Source organism: Gymnodraco acuticeps, unplaced genomic scaffold, assembly GCF_902827175.1.
Source record: "Gymnodraco acuticeps unplaced genomic scaffold, fGymAcu1.1, whole genome shotgun sequence".
NCBI lineage: Eukaryota > Metazoa > Chordata > Actinopteri > Perciformes > Bathydraconidae > Gymnodraco > Gymnodraco acuticeps.
Genome location: NW_022992284.1, coordinates 91,356 through 113,687, shown reverse-complemented (window position 1 = coordinate 113,687; position 22,332 = coordinate 91,356). Strand labels below are relative to the sequence as shown.

Below are 22,332 nucleotides of genomic sequence, written 5' to 3'. Positions count from 1 at the left end.
TGTTAAAAGGAATTGCAGAGTTTCATTTGGACTACTGACATACATGTCTTAGCAGCTAAAATAATTTATTGGCATTGTGTTATGGGACCTGTTATTTCTATTCATATGAATTATTACTTTACATTTATTGATGAAACAAATCATCTTGTATTTAGCGTCTTTGGCAGATATTAGTAAAGATGTCATTTTCTTAAGGTTGATATGCCTTGATTTACGCGTTCATTACTCGAGGCATTTGTTTAGCAGGTGGCCCCTTACCCACACAGGGGAAAAGCAGACCTGACGTGGGTTCAAGGTGCTTAAATCAAAGTCTAATTCAGACACATTAATAACACAGAAACATATCATTTGATACTTTGTTCCTCACAGAGAGCCAACAAAAGTGTTGGAGCATCATGCCTTTAATGTTCACTTTGCGATGTGGCAAAATGTCAGTGTTTACAGAGAGCAGTCTGTGGTATTTCAGTTTAACTTTCTCAGATGTGACCTCAAATATCTTGGGGTTCGCTTTCATCACATGCGTTTGCAATGTGTTTGCCAGAAGACCTCCACTGAGTTTTGATATTGAGGTTGAGGTGTAATGACTTGAAGAAGATATAAATGACTCAAAAATGACTTGCTTACATCAACCATAACGACAGTGATAAATAGCGAATAAATCTGGAGCAGGAAAGGGAAAGAATCAAGGATATTTGAAACGAAAAGAGGAAGCAAGAAGTGAGAGAATAGAGTTGCTTGATGGATGTATGAGGCTGCAGGCTATTGTCAGTGAGTGATGCGATAGTACAGTATGCTGTGGTCCCTGTTGGACTATTTGTGTTGATCTTTCCTTGTTCTCTTGGCTGATTAATGGTTCATCTTGGTAGTGAGGCGGAGAAAAGATGTGGTCTCAACCTGGTTTCACTCCGCCCTGTTCGCTCCCCCTGCTGTGTTGTCGCTCTCCGTCTTTCTATCTGCCTCATTCCCTTTTGCTCCCTCCATTCTTATTTTCTCTTCCCTCATAGTATCTTCCTCCATCTGGCCCCCCACATTCTCTCACCTACTTCTCCTTCTTCTATATCCATTTTCATCCCTCATCTATTGGCCTAACTGCAAGTGAAAGTGTATGTACACATTATTAAGTGAGAACTTGATGAACCAAATGAAAACAACAGTCAGTTGGTTGGCATAAGCAAATGGAAAGCAGTTCCTGTTTTAGGCTGATCAGTAATTCAAAACTTCACATTCAAATCCTAAGGACCAGTTACAAAATGACCTCATCTGGACCTGACTGACCGTGGTCTCCACTCTCAGACCCAACAGCATGCTATTGGGTTCCTGGGGTGGTGCGGTTTGGGATAGAGTGCGAGTAGCAAAGCGCTGGGCCCCCCAGAACAAACATGGTGCCGTCCAAGATAAAGCCCCCGATAGTTATTCAGCGGCCATGTGGAAAAGCTATAAAGTGGAGTTATAGAGGTCAGAACCGGGATGAGATATATAATGGTTTACACAGGGAACAAGGTAAATATGTGCACATGAGCCAACAAACAACAGGTCTTCCCACATGGCACATTATTATGTGCACAAAACCCGCCCATTTGTTCTCGTGCATACAAGTCTAAATTATGCTTTAAGTTTGGGTACTTTTAAGGTACATTTAATTTGTTGGATGGTTTATCCTACATGAAGGTCTTCTATTTTTGCACATTTTGAAACTAAACAAAAACACACATAAACGCAGAGAGTAATTAGGGCTTTGCTTGGTCCTCTGTCAGTCAGCGGCTGGTTAACCAGTAGGCAGTGAGGTGCTGATAGAGACAGCCAAAGACAATACTCTCCTTTCTTTTTGTTCTGACCTTCTCTCTCCTCAGGGTCACCCTGCCTTGCTCAGACCACTTAACCTCTAATTTCCTACACACATATAGACACACACACATGCAGATACACAAATGTGAAGTGCTACAATAATACAGTTACAGTTACCACATACAGTTCAATCTTTGCTAATAGTAGGTTTCTCAATAGAATGCTTGAATCAGAAAAAGCCGAAACCTTTCTGTCCTTTCTTTTATGGGGGACTATGACATGTTGTTGGCTCTAATCCAACATTTTGATATGAAAGGAATCAATGACTATGAGGTGTAAGTCCTACCTGGTTTTAAAGGTATTTGGGAGTGACCTAAAGGGTATGTACAAATTGACTATTATCTCTACACAGTTGGGTTGATATTCAAACCCTCATAACAATGTGCTGAAGCATTGTTGATTGGCAGCATAGACAGAAAACAATTACTGAATCAATATTACTTCTCCCTTACGAGTACATTTCCCCTCTGTGGGAGGAATAAAGGTATTCTGATTCTGAGCCTCAAGCAACTTTTAGTGGCTCCCTAACGCTAACCCTTTTATCAGAAGATTCAGTTGTCTCAGAGATACCTCAGAAATAAGCTACATTGGTTGCAATTGAAAACATCTACATTTTTTAAAGTATTTTTATTTTTTTAAGTTACTCTCCCTGTGCTTTCTGCATCAAAGATCATGAGGGTGTGTTTGACAGAGGAGCAGATTGACAGAAAATAATCCAAACATAAATCAAACTGATTTCATGTGCTTACTGTATGCAAATGTTTGCCAGTAACTGTTCAGTGTGGTTTGACAGGAAATGGATTCCCTGGAAACAGGATGTAGAAACTGGCATGCGGTGATGGAAATGATCAGGAAAAATAATCAAAGAAGGAAGAAGTGTTAATGAGGGGGAACGCCCGCAGCTTCTCTTCCGTTATGCTGTACGTGTACAGTATGTACGTGTTTGTGTTGTGTCCCTCTATGCTGGAGGAGTTAATGATGGATGGAGAGAGAGAATTAGGCAGATGTGAGCAGTGAGGGTTAGGGTTAGTGTGATAGGTGATTCCCCCTACATTTTTTGTGTCATATATCCATCCTCTGGTCTGATCACAAAAGCATGAAATGTTTGACTTTCATTCTCTGGTAAAAAACATTCATTCTGTTGACAAAGATCCTTTTGTCAGTGGATCCTGGGAGTTCTCCGTGTGTGCGTGTCTGTGTCCTTGTCTTTTTTTGTACATCTGCGCTTTCCCATATTTCCTCTGTAGCCTGTGGGCAGACAGCTGTGTTGCCATGGTTTGATCCACAGATGTTGGAGCGTACAATAAAACTGCCCCAAAGTCCACCCCGCAGCCCCTGCTGTGAGGCAGCTTACATCCGCCTATTATCCTAAGGTTTTCCGACTATTAGACAATTCTCAGACTATTGCCTTAACCCTAGCTTTGATGACCCACCTCAAATGACACCCAGCCTAAGAGATGGGATAGAAAATGTCCCTCATTCCCGTAAAGCTCAGCTCCGGTGTCGTCATGTCTGGCAGCTCAGGTGGAGAGGAAGTATTTTGTGTGTGCATTTGAATTGGCTTGTATTTACAGTCAATGTATTATGTGTGTATGTATGAAAATATGAGAACCGTGAATCAGCGCCGGGTATTGGAGAAGCTCAGCCCTTGTTCACAGTTGCTCTGTGAAGTACCTAAATGTTTCGTTTGACATTTCAACTTCCTCGTGAATCTGTGCACACACATACAGTATATGCCAACATAAATATGCACGCTCATATGAAAGAAACCCTCTTTGTTCTTCCGCTGTTTAACCTCACAACTTTCAACAATGACCTCTTGACATCTATTGGAAGTTTCTATTGCCTCACATGGAAACTATGGATTATTTAACACTGCTTCGTCTCACATCTGGTCGTATGGGACCCCACAGTCAGGTGCTTTTACACCATCTGTTAATACTGTAAACACATGTAATCATAGACTTGATTGGCCATTTTCTATTCACCTTCCACCAATCTTTGACAAAGAAGAAATAAGCCAGAGTGAAATAAAAACTAACACCAACTAGCTGTTTGAACCCAGAAGTCGGCATTAATTCTCTTACTTATTCATCATATGAGAGTGTGTTGGTTTCACTTTGATGTATGATTTTCAATAAAAAGAGATATTTGAATAATTATAGCTGGTATGAGAGATATTCTGGTGGTCTATAGCGTCATCTTGAAATTAGATAGCCATACTTCTTTAAGCAATACAATTTGGCCACATTAATGCTTAGACAAACATAAATGAGTCGAACATTATTTCATAAATGTAGATGATTAATTTCACAGCATGCCCTTTAAATAAATGATGTCTAATGGCTGCCCTGTGCTGTATTTACACAGGCTCGCTGAACATCATAGCCAGAGAAGTGAATAGCTCACACAGCTGTGCGTAGCGCACCGCAGCAGCCTGACTTAACCCGAGTTCAGACATCCCATAATACACCATGAGACCACTCCTAGGATTTAACAACTTTTATGGTGCTGTTGTCAGCTGAAGTGACATTCATACTTATTCTTATTGCTAGAGAAAGAGATAAGAGATCATATTGGAAATGTTTTTCTGGTCACCCAAGTGGGTTGTGAGAGAGTGCAACTGTCAGTTTGTAAATATGCAAGTGTTGGTGCGTCCCCTGGCCTCTGCTCTGGTCTCCCCATCATCTCTGGTTTTGCCGTTTTGGACGGTAGTGTACTCATATAGTCCCTGTGTTGTTAATTGCAGCCTAGAGCCGACGCTGTCCCTGATACCTTTGCAGATTCTCCTGCCAAAAGAACTTTTATGATGAAATGAGAGGCAGGAAAAAGGGAGGTGAGGACAAACATCTTACTTTGCTAACCAGTGTCCAGAATCCACATTCGACTATCATTGTTAGCATGAGACAGGAAGTCAAGGACAATGAATGTGTCTTAATGCTTTTGTGTACATGGTTGTATGTTTAAATGCAGGTAGAAATCTCTTGAATAAATACTTTCCAAGTAGTGATTAGCTAATAAGCATTCATTTAAAGAAATCAGACGTTTTGCAAAGGATTAATGGCTATGCAACCACATGATCTTGAAAACATATCAGGGTCCTTTTTCAAATGATTTGGTGCTGAGTGAGGGGCTGGAAAGTTTTAGTAGGGTTCTGGGGGGAAGATGTGTTGATAAAGACGTGTTTTTAATTAATATTTTCTGAGGAACGCCTCAATGCACCTCTAAAGTCCCTTTTGGATTAGAGCTGGGTCAGAGTAGACAGCAGTGGGCCGCTCTACTTCTTTCCCTCATAAACTAAAGTTAAAAAAAGCTGTGTAATAACAAATGATAACAAAACAGTATACAATCCCCAGTGTACAATCGCATAAGCAGAATGAGTACCACAGTTGAACTTAAGAAGTAGGAGTTCTGCTTTGTGTGTTATTGCTCTCAGATGGAAACACACATTAAATGAGCAAACTTACAAAGTCCTAGCTGGGAAACGTGGTTCTGTCCCAAAGACAACCTGGCTTGACGACTTGAGGGAATTTCTCACACCAACACATCACTTTGTCTCGCCACAGGACCTGCAGCTTTTAAATGGCAATAGGAAACCTCCTGGAGAGTTCGGAGCAGGGCTGGAGTGTTGAAAGAGAGAGGTTAGAAGACAACATTGGGAAGAACGAGACTAGAAGGAATGAAAATTAGAGAGGAAATTGAAGGAGAAGCGAGAGGTTAATCACCCCGACTTGTTAGCTGTCTATCATCTCAGCATAGTGCCAGCTGATGAAGCTATAGATCCTATAACAGACCTGCTGATGGGGTAGTAGCTTTCGCCGGTGGAGGAGCAGCCTGTCATTGGTGTTAATGTGCTCTTAATAATTCGACTCATCTCCCTCCACTCTCCCCTTACCTTCACCCTAACTCCTCTCCATCCTTTCATCCCTCCCTCCTCGTCTGTCCATCGCCCTCCTTGTTTTTCGTGTACTGTGCCTGGCAGCGGTGAGTGCTTTAAGAGGGTATTAGCAGTGCGTCTGTACCGTACTATCACAGCTTAGTGGGCCAGTGCAGGTGAGACAGCAGGGATTTCCTGTTAGGCCTCTCTGCTACATTCTTGCTAAATTGCTCCTTGCCAGGTGGGGTTTGAGAGGAGGGGGTTTCTCTTTCTCCATTATTCTGTCTCACTCACAGTGACACACACACACACACACACACACACACACACACACACACACACACACACACACACACACACACACACACACACACACACACACACACACACACACACACACACACACACACACACACACACACACACACACACACACACACACACACACACACACACACACACACACACACACACACACACACACACACACACACACACACACACACAGAAGGATGTGCATGTGCAAACGAACTGTGCGTATAAAGGATTAGTAGCACCATTATAGTGTGTGTGGATGTGTAAATGTGTGTGTGTCTGTGCGCGCCAGTGTGGAGTGGGGAAGACAGAGCAGGGCTCAGTATTAGACTCTGGTTGTCTGCCAGCGGAGCAATATGAGATAAATACTTCAGCATCTTACACCTGGGGGTCCTGGCCTGCTTCTAATGCTACTGCTTGAGAGGAGCCCTCTGTGTGTCTGAGACCATGCAACGGCTCTCTCATTTTACACAAGCACATACACACAAACACACAGGAAGGAACTAACTCTTGCACAATACAGTGGTGACTCTCAATTGAATTGTGATCTGTTGTTATTTTCCATTTTTGTAGTTATGAGTGGCACATTATTGTTTTTCCTACTGTGGTTTGGCATTCTTTAGTTTCTAAAATACTCCAACGAGTGGCATTCACTTAAATGACAATACTGCAATGTAAATATTGCATACCTTTCACAAGGTGAATCTTTATTAAACAAATATGAATCAATCAACTTTAGTCGTGCTGGAAGGTGCTCTTGTGATTTCATATGAAATACTGCTATTGTTCAAGGTATCAGAGTTAGACATTTCTGTATAGTGAACACACCATTTTGTAAATGTATTTAGTTTCTTTCCACCACTGCTCTCTCATTTTATGAATGTCAGGTGACTTGTGAAACAGTTGAGATGAGCTGGAGAGCTTTAAGTGTTTTCACAGACTTTTTAAAAACAACAGTTAACAAGCCCATCTTTCTTCACTGATTATTACAAGTATGCATGTGTCTCTTGTAAAACACATGCACCTTAAAATAAAGTTCAAAAGGGTCTCCTCATTGTGCCATGGTGTGTGTGTGTGTGTGTGTGTGTGTGTGTGTGTGTGTGTGTGTGTGTGTGTGTGTGTGTGTGTGTGTGTGTGTGTGTGTGTGTGTGTGTGTGTGTGTGTGTGTGTGTGTGTGTGTGTGTGTGTGTGTGTGTGTGTGTGTGTGTGTGTGTGTGGAACACTGATGGATGTCCTGTAAAACGTTTTGGTGTAAGTTCAGATTTCACTCACTTCTTTGCACACAGCCAGACACGGAGGATTTTGAATGTGTTTTTGGGAAGTGTATGAGCACTCTGATCTATGGCAGCACTGGCCAAATCAAGCAGCTCTCAATAACAAATGATGGGATAGACTCCAGCCTCCTTCTTTCTCACACACACTGTATTAGTCAACAATGGTTCATTTAATGGACATTAGGTCAAAGTTGACCTCCTCCAAAAACGAACGAGTAAATAGGTTGCGACATTTCAATTCCTTAGTAAATGATAACATACAGTGTGGGCCACCTGACTGAGAACTGGGAGTCAAAAATACAGTGAAGAACCTTGAGCTATATTACTCACTGTCACTCCTATTTCCCCTTCATTCTAAGGTTGTCTGACTTTGTGTCTACCTTGTTTGTGTTGTACAGCAGCTGACTTGTGATGATTGTATGACTAAATGTAGGTCAAACAACCTTTTGGTTTGTCCGTTTTAAATCTGCTTATCTATTCTTGACTTATATTCTTGGTCTTTTCTAGGTAGATGCTCTGCGTGTGCGTCTCGAGGAGAAGGAGCAGCTACTGACCAAGAAGACAAAGCAGCTGCAGGACCTGAACGATGAAAAGAGCACGCTGACAGGAGAGATCAGAGACATGAAGGACATGCTCGATGTCAAGGAGAGGAAGGTTCATGTCCTGCAGAAGAAGGTAAGTGAGTTCAGCGGTTGATTGAGATATTTGGCCCTTGAAATAAAGCAAATACAGCTTTAAGAAAGTCCTGATTTTAGTTGGGATTATAGTTGGTTACACTTAAAGAAAAAACCATCAGGGACTGTAATTATACGTCTGCCAATATACATTTGCCAGGAAAAACTATTGCTCATTTAATTCGATCAGTTTTATAGGGGAACAGTGTAGACATTTGATCAGGCACTGGTTTGTTTTCTGTCATCTGCTTAGTGAACCAGTCATATTGGAAATTAATTTTCTATTCTGGCCCCAAGACAATGTCTCTGGCATTGTGAATGGACTGTGAGAATGTTTGTTAAATTAATCATTGAATGTGTGCCTAGAAAGATGTGTCGCTCACCGATAATCTCTATTACATACAGTATGGTTAACAAAGATACACCCAGAGCGGCACACACACCTTTCTATATCTATATACTGTATATATGCACACACATTTACACACATATGCACACACACTCTGACATGGCATGTCTCCGAGGCCTTAATGACTTTTATAAGGTTAGCTATTTAGACAGACTTGTGGCCACCTGTGGTGTGCATGTTGGCAATTCCTCTTCAGACCAATTACACACACATAAAGGTCCCCTCTCAACTTCCTTGTTTCCTCTCATGTCCTCAAATTAGATCTCCTTCTTTCTCCTCCTCCCACCCTCCCACTTGCTGAGTTTAATGAAAAGGGGCTCCAAAGGTCACATGCAGTGTGTATGTGTGTGCATAAAGATGTTTTATATTTGTATGACATCAGGGTGTTTATGTTTGAGAAGGTTAAAGATGACCTTTACTGTATGTGCACCCTGCACTGAATTCCTTGGGGTCCCATAGCTCTTTATTTGAAGCACTTAATAAGCCTATTTGTATCAGATAAATGGACCCCCTCTGCTTTTTGACATTAAATATATTTAGTATTGTTATTTTTCTTTATTTTATGGCCAAATTAATGTTTCTGCTAGTTTATGTTGGTGGCATTTGGTTACATTAATGTGTCAGTGACAATATATTTTCAATCTAAGTAGATTGAGTTATTACTCTCAATGAGATAACTTTGGATCATGACTAGGCACTTTGTCTTGATGGTTGGTTTCTCTCTTAAAAACCTGCATCTCCTCATACATACATCATACATACATCAACATACTGGCAACCTTAAAAGCCTGCTTCCCATATTTATTATGCAACATTTTTATAGTAGTGACAGTTAGAAACAATATGAAATATACATGTATTGTGATACATACTCATAGACATAAAAGAGAGTGTTACGACACTGCTTCTTACATTTTTTTAAGGTGACACGAGTGAAAGAAGAAGATATATTTAAAGGAAGAACCAGGCCAAGTATCTTACATTGTGAACCGACAGGTGTTTCACTCCATTAGCCACACTGCATACACTGAACACAATCTGATCAGTTGTCCAAACTTCCTATTTCCCAACAGTCCCTGTGGGCTATAACTTACACTGCTGTGTCTCTTGGGAAAGGCGGGAGTGGAGCTAGGAGTCAAAGCTTGTTTCCTTTCTGGGCTTCATACTGCTGGCTTATCATAAAATACACAGACAAGCTCCGTGTGTGTGTGTGTGTGTGTGTGTGTGTGTGTGTGTCTACAGTATGTGTGTATGGTTGAAGTCAATGCAGGCAGCATGAATTCCTCCCTAGACACAAATCTAAATGCCAAGGATGTATTAGCTTTCCAAAGGGTGACTGCATGTTTCTTTGCAATGTTGCTGATCTGAGTGTGAACCTCGATTTATTATCTATAAAATAAATCTGTGCAATTCTTCGAGTTTGGCTTTGCAGCCGACAATTAATTATAAATTATGCCATTTTGAGGGATTGGTTATTTTCCACTGACACTGTTTAAAGGGATAGTGGAAATCCGCGAATTTTGGGTTTAACTTATGTATTTTTATTAAAAATAAGCATAATAAACATTTTTTTTTAATTTCATGCACCTAGTTTCATTTTATTTTCAATTTTACTGCGCCCTCTCAATGAAACGAAATACTTCGGGAATCGTCGGGAATCTTCGGGTGATGACGAGAGCTCAGGAAGACGGGCACAAACAATGGCGGACATTCAATAGCATTTGCATGTGAATAGCCGACCTTTATTATGGTACCGAGTATATTGCCATAAATATGATGATTGATTATCAGTAAAACATTATACGTGACACAAAGACATTGGATTAACCTTGAGATGCGTTTTTATTCCGTTGAACACAACTTTTGATCACAAATCAAAAAAGGTAAGACGTAATTATTGTAATATTTTTGGAACCGGATGTTGTTTACTTTCTCTTTTCTGGCTGATAGCTATAGGAATTCGAGGTCTTACAGTGATGACATTACACCTGTGGAGTCTCAGCTTTAAATCGTATATCTTGTTTGTGCAGTTAAGATAGTAATAAGGGCATTTCTACCGTGTGTTGTGTGTAAAAAAGCGTTAGCATTAGTTAGCATTGTTTCGCTCAATGCTAATTCAAAGGCTTGGTATTACTCTTGTGTTTTTTCTAGCTAACAATTGTTCTTATTGTCAGTTAGCGGAGTTTCTTACCTTTAAAAGGGTATGAAACATTAATAGTTTCATAAATGTTAAGAAGCCCTGAGACATGTGAGAGAAAAAAAACTGTGGGAGGGGTCCACTGGGGGGACCTTCGGGCGTAACTGGTTAACAATGATTAATATTTGTAAAGGCTACAGGTGATCTTAAGATGCGTGAGCTATGCTTAGGGACCTACCAGTCAAGATTATTTGTGCGTAGGGGTGCATCATCTGGCTCCTGGTCATCCTCGCCATTGCCCATGCCGTGAACCATCACCTCGGGCTCGAACAAATAAGGACGTAATGGTCCATCGTCTGGCTCAATATTGTCACCATCGTCGCTTACTGAACCGGATTCAGATTCAGTTCCTAAAACGACATTTTCGTAGGAAAGCCGAGAGGATGTTTCTGACTCGCTATCATCACTGGATACCTCGTACAATCCTTCTTCTTTGTCTGGTATATTTGCCCTTCCACGTTCATTCTGCATAGACGCCATGGTTTGTTATCGTATCGTCTTCCTACGTTTTCGTCACTTCCGGTTTGGCTGAGTCGAACATTTCGTTTCTAAAAAAACTTCGGGGAAGCTGCAATAAAGTGCTTCTAACATGCGTAAGGCAATTATTATATTTTTTTAATCAGGTGTGATTGTTTTGGTACGTAATTATGCTTGTATATAAGTTAAACCGAAACTATTTGAGGTTCCATTTCCACTATCCCTTTAAATAATTTCGAATGGTTTTCGCTGCAGTTTCCCTCTCGGTTCCTGGAACATACTTCTTGGATCTTTTTCATCTTCATTGCAGAAAACACAGAGCAGAATTTAATTTGAAGTATACACATACAGTCGGAAAAAAATGCATACACAGTTACAAGCACAACATTTGAGTGTCCTTCTGAATATATCAGTTGGTTGCTTCGTGCATCTTTCTGGGAGCACGTGCAGTCGCCCTGTTCGTTCTTGCAGGCCCAAACGGAGATGAAGCAGAAGAAGAATTGATCTGACATGTTGACAGGACTTCTTGTGCTGGCCTTTTTGTCATCTGCCTTCTTTTGAATGTAGGCATTTTTTGTCTTTTCCATTTCCTCCTTTTCCACCTCAAAAGCCCTTCTCAGCTCAGACATGGCGTCCTTTTCAGCGTTAAACGCTTTTCTCCTCCTGCACTTTTCCTCAAGCTCTTTCTTGAAGGCTTTTCTTTCATTTGCAATGTTCTCTTTCTCCAACTGCATAGCATCTCTCGTTCTTTGGATGTCTGTCTTGTCCTGAATGTAGGCCTTCCTCATCATTGACATCTCTTCCTTTTCGATCTGGAAGGACCTTCTATCATCAGCCATAGCATCATTCTCAGCTCGAAAGGCCTTTCTTTTCATGCGTTGCTCCCTGATATATTGTTGAATTCTTCTCTTTCTTCTTCTCTGTCTGGAAAGCGACTCTCATGGTTTGAATGTCTGACTTTTCTTTAATGATGGCTTCTCTGGTCATGGCCATTTCTTTCTCCAATACTTTTTTGTGCTTTTTCTCCAACTGCAAGGCATTTCTTTTCTCAGTCATTAGAGCACACTCTCTCTGAAAGGCCTCTCTCGCTGGTCAGGCTCTGCCTTTCCATCTCCAGAGCCTCCTTCATCATGTTTGTATGTGTCTCTTGACACAATAGTTTGTAGGCTTCTGCCTCGTTCTGCCACTCCAGCATGTTGTTCTCAACAGTAGGATAGAAACATCCTGCTGTTCTTTGTAAGGCAAAGACGGGCTCTGCATCACTGCAGGCTGGAGGAGATAGTATCATTACCATCATCGGTAATGAATACTATCTCCATGCTAACTAATGTTAGCCTCATGGTACAGAGGGATGTTGTTTCTCTGAAACTGCTGGGCATTTCCATCCAGCCAGTAATACTCTTCACCATGAGCTTGTTGTGGTTGGTGTTGTCAAAGCACATGAGGTGAATAGAGATTCATCTATAAGGACAAGAATATCAGTATTAACTTGATAAAAAGTGTTAAACACATTTTGTATTTAACCTAACCTTTTTGGTGAAGTTTAAACTAACAAACAAATATTACAGTGCTAATTTGAACCATTCCATTAAAAATGGTTTCAACCCCAACCCTTTTGGAAACCTACAGTTCATTACAATTGATGTGAGTACGGGTTTCCTTCCCAACTAGTGCTTATCTCAGAGATACATTGATCAGGAAAAACATTGTCTTACAAATGAAATACTTACTACCGAAAAAGGTGGGTCCTCCTGTAAAGGTTCCATCAAGGGAGTTTCAGGGTAATATTTGCAAGTGCAGTAGGTATTTGTTTGTCAATGTATCAGTGTGTTAGAGATCTGTCTGAAATGACCAATGTGCTGCTGAGCCTTCCAGACACTTAGAATTGTCTCTGTTATATTTCTAAGTTCTAATCTCCAAGATATTTTATTTCAAAAATGTTTTATGTATAGGAAAACCTGCCTTTCTATTCATAATTTCATTCATACACCAACAATGAAACACATGAGCACATAATAAAGACATAAAACGTAATTGGAGCTCACAGAAAATGCTCTGTTTTAGTTTAATGCATACAGACTAGTTAAGCTCACAAACTATACACATTTGGTTCATTTGTTGAAAAAATAACAAATGAACCGAAGAAAGAGAAAACCACAAAGCAAATCCAGGCAGTAGGCTTATAGATTCACATTTATAAGAGCCTACAGAACAGTAGATTTTACAAAGAAGAAATTCAATTAAATAAAATGTGTGCAACAAACACTATATGCTCTCCTTAGTTTTTCCCTAAGGAATAATCCTTCTAGTAATCCCCAATTAATTTTCTCCAAAGATGATTGATGTCATGTTAGCTATGGATCCTTGACACATGTACCCTTATCTCTCTCCTCTTGTTTCCTCGCTACCTCTCCTTTCTAGTTAAAGCAATATGCCTAAAACCTTAAAAAATGAATACAACAGCAAAACACTGTATGGTGGTTCACCTCATTCTGATCTTTAGCCACAACATTATGATTGTGAAATACCAGGAACAAATGAACTTGTTAACATACTGTCAACTGTTTTTATAGTAAATCTTTCTTCAGAAGACAGTAGTTCCAATGAAAACTGTTGAGGTCTGTGGATTACCCAGAGTAAGCAAGACATTGTTTCTGGAGGAAGATGTCGATTTTTAAAAGGTATTGTTTCAATGTTGGGAGCACCACCAATGACATTTGATTAATCTCAACTGTATTTTGGTGGCGCCAGAAAACCTGGCCAACACATACTGAAAATATGTGAGAAAATATGTTCTTTGTAATTTGTGTGAACCAACCCTGTCAAGTATTATGACTTATCCTTCCATGGTAGTATTTCTTAACAGAAAACTGATGTTCTGCATGATGAATTGAAATCCTAAATCTGAGTCCAAAACACCTGCTTGTCAGACACGATTTGGAAAGCCACATACTCCTTTCGTATACAAAGGATAAATTACTGGCAGAATATAACCTACACATCTGTATACAAGGGGAACGACAGGAATGTAGCTTGGAAAAGTATCTTGTTTCATCTTGGTTTTATACTGTGTAATACATTGTATCCCATAACCAACTTTAAAATAAACATTTACTGACACTGCTTATTTGATGTCTGCCCAGAAAAAAGAAAGCTTTCCTAAATATTGACAGTACATGTTCTGAAATAAAGAAGGGCTTCTTTGATATGACATCCATTCAATATACAGAAAATAGAAATTGGATGAGAATCGGCTGATACCAGGTCAACAGAGAAGTTTATGAATGGTTTTTTTAATGTAAACAAGGACTGTGGTTGCGTTATTACACAATGTGAAGAGGTTCACTGAGATCATTGAATGTCGTTTGAGTGGCTGGCCTCCAGCTCATACAATTATCAGATCCAAATGAGTCAACTAAACAGTTAAGAGGGCTATTAATCTTTTTTAAATATGTTCCTCACTGAGGAGAGTAAATATCTATACCAGACGCACCCTCACACACACACACACACACACACACACACACACACACACACACACACACACACACACACACACACACACACATGTCATCATCCTGGAGTGCTTTGAGGGTTAAGCTGATGCATCTGTGTCATTAAGACAAGCTCTCTATCTTCACTACAAACAGGTCCAATTCCCCACCACCCCAAGTGTTAGTGAGGATGACGCAGGATGATGACAGATCAGCTGGTGTGTCATCATGTGTTTTTCCTTCGTTTGTGTTAATGGGAATGTGTGTCTGTGTGTGTGTGTGGAAGCAACTTGCTCTCTTTCCGTCCATAAGGAATTGACATCTGGAAAGCTAATATCAACAGCAGTCTGTAGGATTTTCACGTGGGTGTAATACAACATGGAACAGAATTATCTGGGGAAAACAATAATGTAAATAACAACAGGGAGTCAAATTATTATGTGACATAATTCATGTTGCAGTTTTATTTATTTCACGAGTAAATCATACCTGCCTCCTGTAGCTTAACTCACTTTGGCTACTACCAAATATTTGAAGTATCAAGAGATCTCTTCATGTATATGCAAATGAGAATACTTCAGTTTGACCATACTTATATCTGTTTGACTTCTCTGACATGTGTGTAATGTCCTTTGCGCTTTTCAAACTGTAGTACTTCTAAATGGCAAAGGGCCCCTCTTTTGCTCCTCTTCGGTGTGTCAAAAACATCTTCATCACAGAGAGTGATGCTCTACAAACTGGCGAAAGGGCTCCCAGACTGTTGGGCAGAAGAGAGACAGATAGTCCTTGTGCTAATACTTTTTGAAATTCTTTAAGTGCACGACTGCAGATGATAGCTTCGTTTACACCATGGTTCACTTATGGGTGCCCTATTTTTTGGACTCAGGAGAGAATGAGGATTTTTATCTTTTTCTCAGGGGGCCTCTCCATGTACAGTCACTATGACTTATAGCATAGTACAATGATGTCATTGCTATAGTTTGAGCTCTACATTGATCCTAATAGTTTGAGGCTGAACTTAACTAAATATAATGAGGTCTTTAAATGAAAAACAAAAAATGCAAATGCCAGTTTTGTGCGGGCATTTTTGGTCTTACATATCAACGCAGAACAGTGGGCGCTCTGTTCAGACCCTTGGTCTACAAGACCATGACCAATGCATAATGATGCATTTATTTATTTTTTCATTTTAGGTTTTTTTTTTTTTTTTGCTGGGGGGATAGGGGTGACTGAGGTACACATGCAGAGCCGGTTGTAGTGTGGTTTTGGCATACATGTGTTATTCATGTTCAAACATTGTGGTCGTCTCAATCCATATTCATGCTTTTAAAAAGGCTCGCTGTGTGCATGGAAGTATAGTATCCCCTATCATGTTCCCTCCCTATAGCAACCACAGACAGAGAGGTTCGATTACCCCTGGGCTGCATCAGGCGTATGTGTGTATGTTTGTGTGTGTCTATCCAGAAGCATTCCTTGTGAGACTCAATGGTCTCTCTCAAGGTTAGTTATGAAAGTGTCTAGCGGGTCTCCCCTGGATCGGGGAACCCAGCTCTGTCGCAGAGCACCGTCTGCCAGACTCTTTCAGCACTTGCTCTGGCCTTGTTTCATCGGCACGGCAAGGCCTTTGATTTGGAAGAAAAGTAAAAAAAGAGCAATTTAGAGATGAAAAGGGATGTTTCCTAGCCTTCAACATTTCCTTTGTTTCCTCCCCCCTCTTCAATCTCCCTTTGTGGAGCAATTGCTCTTCTGTCTCTTTCATAATTTTAAACGTTTTCGTTATTTATAAAGAAAACAACTCCATTTACACGTCCCTTGTCGAATTAACCCATGCATACCATCTAATGAACCAAATGTGTTAACGTTGAACAAACTAGCCCAGCAGGCTTATGGTGACCAAAACCTACGGTGCTCCTTCCTCTCCCTTTTCTCTCCCTCCTCCCACATGTTTTACACACCGCCGAAAATACACTGGCACGTTTGAGTTTGATGCATATGGTGCATGTTGATAGAAAGGAAAATATTAGTTCAGCATTGGCACAGAGTTGAGTGGGTTTGTGTGTGTGTGTGTGTGTGTGTGTGTGTGTGTGTGTGTGTGTGTGTGTAAACAAAGCATTTCTTTCTGCTTTTGTGTCCTGGCAGTTATGATAGAAGATTACTTCCTTCTCCAAATTTAAAATACTTCCTTAAAGTCATATATAATAAATGTTTGTGCCTAAAAAGGTGATAATGTTCCGATCACCCTTGAAATTGCTGGATGCCAGAGGTCGGGATTATTATTATGTTGAATATTGTCAAGTGCAGCAGGTTGGCATCAAGTTCTTGATCAGATTCTTAATCTTTTGAACTTAATATTAATTGAGATATTTCCTGATCTGAATCTGGATACTGCTAAATGTAGACATATCTGTGTTCTGTATTGCCACTTCAGACAACACTGAATACTGATCAAATAATGAATAAGTGACATCTAGGTCCACTCTAGTGTAAACTACAAGTATTAAAGGGTAAATAATGATGTGTGTGTAACAGCTGTATTTCAGAGACCCCTCTATTTCTTCACTGAACATGTACGTTTCTGTGTGTATTTGATCCTGATAGAGCTTGTGATGAGGCCACCAATGCCTTTCATCCTAATGGATTCCATCTGACCAATCACAGTGCAGAGACACGGCCACAGATAAGCCCGTTGGAGCTGGGGAGGTTCCGGTAAATGATAGGCCCCCCCTACATCCCCCTTCTGCTACTATCTGCAATCAGCCTGGTTAATGGTGAGAGCCTGAGGCCGGCTGATTGGAGCCAGGCTACACATCAGTCAAGACAAACCCAGTGTCGGGCCACATGTCAGGCTGCAGCTATTCAAGTCCGTCTTCCTCCTGACCACAACACGTGCACTGCAGTTGAAGAATTCAGACCTGTTTGATGATGAAGAAGTTAAACCTTACTGTATCTTGATGATGACACCAGTCATAACTCAGGCTGACCTGTTTCGACCCAATCTGTTGGCAGTCAAGTCGGTAATTCATACTTCCAGATCTGAGGCAGGCCCTTCAGTTAAAGTTTCTGTTAAAGTGGGTCACAGTTGGACCTCTCTCATTTGGACTGTATGGAGTATTTGACCTGTCTGACCAGATCACTGTAGAGTGTGCCGGGGTCAAAAGCTACAGGTTGACACATGGCTGCAGTGGTCCTCGCCGGGTGGCCACCTTTTCTTTCTTTCTTCCTTTCACGCTTTTTGCTTTCTTTCTCTCTTGCCTTCTTCCTTTTCTTTCTTTCTTTCTGGAATTATTTTGGGTTTCTTTCTTTCTTATTATGTTTTGTTCTATCTTTCCTGGTTTCTTTCTTTCATTCTCTGAGATCAAAGGATTCCAATTCCCTCTCTACAAAGGAGAAGAAGAAAATAATTAATACTAATGGTGCTGGAAGCAGAGGAATAAAGTGTTGGGGTAATTACCCAGCAATCACTGCAGCATTCCGCAGCTGAGGGGGGCAGAGATAGGGTCTTGAGCCTAAAGAGCATGTACATGGATCAACTTGGCCGGCACACACACACAGACACACTCACACTCACGTACAGCCTAGCTTGCACAAGTGCAATCTGTCTTCATTGAACAGCTCTGGGGTCTGCAGGAGTCTCTCCCTGCTCTTTTTGCGCTGTGGTCCACCAGGAGAAATCACTATGAAAACAACACTCGCTTTGTCTTTCTTAATGTTTCTCTGACTTTTTCTGAGTGCATGTCTTCAACTCTGTGTAAGTCTATTCCAACATAGATGATTGTTAATCTTTGATATGTATGAATGCAGTGGAGGGTCTCTGTGTGAATGACTTTCTGGAGGAATGTGTGGGGAGAGGGGGAGGATGTCTGCTTGTCATATGTGTAAGTGCTACACACAGCCCCCATCGCTGAACCTGGCCCAACGTTCATGATAATAATCTAAGCCTGATTGTGTGTGTGTGTGTGTGTGTGTATTCCCCAGAGATCAGTACTGTATGTTCAGAATAAACCACATGTTACAATGGACGTACAGAATTAGATAAGTTGATACGGTTTCCTGTTTGTGTATGTAAGTGCATATGCAAATGTGAACACACAAACAGTAGGCTTCATTTATCAAGCTACCTAAATGTTTTCTTTCAGTTACTGTACATTAGGATTGATCAGAGTTGTAGTTTTTCACACTAAACACAAAACGTTTTTTTAATTCAAACAGGAATTGTGAACAGTTTGTTCTCCAGGGAAGAAATGTCTAAGAAAGATAAATTGCAGCTCATATATTCACACATATGTCAGGTGTACCTGTGGCTCGGACGAAAACAAAGGCAATAATGTTTTTTTGATATAATATCTTTATTACATTTTTCAAATACAACACATAACAGAACAGCTCAGACATGATATGACAAGTTGCGTAGGTGCGTAGATAATAATAAGAAATAAAAAACACTGCACAATGTAGGGATCCCCAACCTCTACCATTCTCGCAATAATGTTTACATTCAAAGATTATTAGTGTTTTTTGAAAAGGCAGCTGCTACTTCTTGCTTTCTGAGAAGTATGTGTTCTTTTCCAAAGGTTATCTGTGAAGCACTGTTTTCATCTTTGTGACAATATACGACTTATTTTTGTTACTGACCAGGGCAACCAATCTGTTGAGATAAACTGGGTCTGAATTTTTGCAGACTGTGACTGTGTTGAGATTTTAGCCTACACACAATATTAAAATAATTCAGTTCCTCTTCAACTTAATGATAAGGTTGCTGCATTCATTTGTCATGGCTAGACTATTGACCGTTTTTTGCCCCCCTATCTTTTAAGCATGCAGTGATTTGGTTTTTGATTCCCAGTTTCATTTCATGCAACTGTTTTTCAAATATTTCACGTTACAACTCATGAATAAATATGTAATCAGTTCTTGTAATCTGCAATTTGATGTTAAATTATAACCTTTGTGAAGCGGAAAGCCCAGCACTTTTGGTTGCTAAGTGATTTGTGTTTTTTCTGGAGACATTTTCTTTTTCAAATCTCTTTTTCCGGCCTATTTTATATAATTGGTGTGTTCTGCTTTCCTTTATTTAATGTTGTTGCTATGGTTCTTTTTTACAACTAAGGTCATGTAATGGGGTCACTTCCAAATTAGGAATTATTGGGATTTATTCTTGTATGCACACAGATAACCTCATGTATCTGAACCTATATATTAAAAGCTACTAAAGATATACAAGAAAACGTCAACGACAACAAAGAATATATATATATATATATACATGTGTATTTAGATATATATATATATACACATCAACTATACACATCAACTATATATATATATATATATATCCATGATTGTTACTCTGTTTTCATGAAGTATGTGTATATGTTTACACGCCTGTGTGCTTGCATTCAAATGAGAGAGTGTGTGTATGTGTGTGTGTGTGTGTGTGTGTGTGTGTGTGTGTGTGTGTTGTGTGTGTGTGTGTTGTGTGTGTGTGTGTGTGTGGTGTGTGTGTGTGTGTGTGTGTGTGTGTGTGTGTGTGTGTGTGTGTGTGTGTGTGTGTGTGTGTGTGTGTGTGTGTGTGTGTGTGTGTGTGTGTGTGTGTGTGTGTGGCTAATAGACACAGGGAACCTTTGTATTTCTTAACAGGCGCTGGTGGTTAGGAGCAGAATAAATGTTGGGGCGAGCTGCTGTGAGTCACAGGTCTCAGTCATAATCGTAGTGAGACCCGTAGAAAATGATGTCTCTTTCGTTTGGTCTAACTTCTGCCTCGACAAACCATTTATTTCCTTGGCTGTAAGATTGACGAGAAGCTGCCTGTTTGGCTTTTCAAAACTAGATTCTGCTTTTGCATGGCCCTTTTTGGTTTGGAGGAGTAGCAGTTCAGGTAGAGAAGAGCACAGCACATATACAAAGGCATGTACACATGCAGTGGCACAATACATGTTTTTGTGCAAATGTGCCCAGTGCACTTCTGCAGGTTAATGTTGGCAAACAGTTCGAAAAGGCGTAGCAATAGGATTTCCTTTCATTCTTTTATCAAACACTCTTTGACATACAGTAAAGTGTCCTTGACAGAAATAAAGAATGAGCTCTACTTAGAAAAGTGTGAATGATTTCAGAACGTGAGTGTTGTGACCCACCCTTCTTTTTCTCCCTCTCTTGGGCACCACTCGTCTTATGAAGTCATTTTGCTCGGTCGTTCTGGTCGATAACAGATGAGTAATGACTCCTCGAGCAAAGCAGCATGACATCAGGAAGGTCATTCGAGGGGAATAGGCGAGAGGTGTAATTTTCTGCTTAAAGGTCTTTGTGACACATTGTCCTTTACATTCCCAGACAGTTGAATCAAATGTCTGTAGACATTTGATGGGGACTTCGCAGCTTGAGTAATAGTGGCAGAGTTACAATAGTTTTGCTTACAATTTTATTTTAAGCTTCTGATATTATCTCTAATAAAAAGGTGACTTGTGGGACTTCTGGGTATCTCTTCTGTGTTATATTGCCCTGATAAAGAGGTGTCACATATATCGAGTTCACTTATTCCAAACTTTGGAAATGTGAGTCTCCTCTGTGGTCTGTCCAACTCTGCTGTCCTCGTGCAGGGGATGCTTGGGGACACACACAATAACACATCACTTTTTATTTTAAATGAACTCGGAGTTGCCATATGTGCATGTTGCAGAAAATGACCACATGGGGGCGCCAGCTTACACAGTATCAGTGTTTTCTCAGTCTGCCAGAGTTGCCCATATTGCCCTGCTTTAGAGCCATAGAAGGGGTGGTGGTGCAACAGGGGTTAAGTGAAGTTTAGGTACACCCTCTCCACTGAAAAGTTCACTATCTTCCCTCAACTTCATGACCAATCTGTGTTTCTCTTTGAAGAGCCACATCTGAGTGCTGAGCAGCAGGAGGAAGTCCGTTATTAAACTGAATCATCAAGCTCTAATGGCAGGACATGTGGAACAGTATACAGGTGTCATGTTATTATGACACATCAATATATAAACACACACCATTTTGTCTGCACATGTTTTACTTGGATTGCATTATGTGGTATTGGAGTACTTAAAGTAGCTGAATGATATTTCCAGAACATGATCTTTCATGGTGTTTCTAGGTCTGACTGATCTAGATTTCTCCGGGGAGGTTCACACTGTTACTACATATTGTTCTGTTTGCGGTTATCCTCCTTCTGAGTATTTGGGTGTTGCTGTATGTATGTGTGTGTCTGGGTAAATGCATTCATATCAGTGCCAGGATCTTTGGTTTTACTTCTGTCTTTGTCATATTTTCAGAGCTGATGACAAGCGCAGAGAAATGTGCCGTTCAGAAAGGGCGACCAATTATTGTTTGGTATTTTTATTGGTCCAAAAGAGTTTTAAAAATACAAACGTTTGTATTTTTATGGCGGTCACGCTCAGTGCTGGTCTCCTTTGTGTGCTGTAGAAATGATTCCACTGGAGGCCATCGAGTTTTAGTTCCTAGTTTGGGTGGAAGACAAATGGGTTGACCGGGTTTGTGGTTCCTCTCCGGAACAAACCGCTTTTAGATCCCAATTTTTCGCCAGAGACACAGGACCTGATACTGTTTCACTAACTTCTCTCCCAAAACATTAGAGCTCAGCTTGTCCTAATCATGATGATACACTACAGACTGCAACAAAAAAGCTCCAAAGCCTACTATCTTTCTCATATCTATTAATTTTATATGCCATATTTGCTTTGGTTTTGTTTCACTGGTGACAATATTAAAGCCTCCTGAAACAAGTTGGTAAGTCAA

General features: G+C 40.4%; 1 protein-coding gene across 8 annotated transcripts in view; it reads left to right on the top strand.

Moving 5' to 3' along the window:
• Nucleotides 1-22,332, top strand: part of LOC117540713 (ERC protein 2-like) — a 113,610-nt gene that overhangs the window by 29,006 nt on the left and 62,272 nt on the right. For all 8 annotated transcript variants that reach the window (XR_004568201.1, XM_034207505.1, XM_034207504.1 and 5 more), the window contains one exon: nt 7,819-7,986. Coding sequence is in view for 7 of the 8 variants with exons in the window: in XM_034207505.1 (XP_034063396.1) it covers nt 7,819-7,986 (168 nt within the window). In the remaining variant the exon portion in view is untranslated. The remainder of the gene's footprint in view (nt 1-7,818; nt 7,987-22,332) is intronic.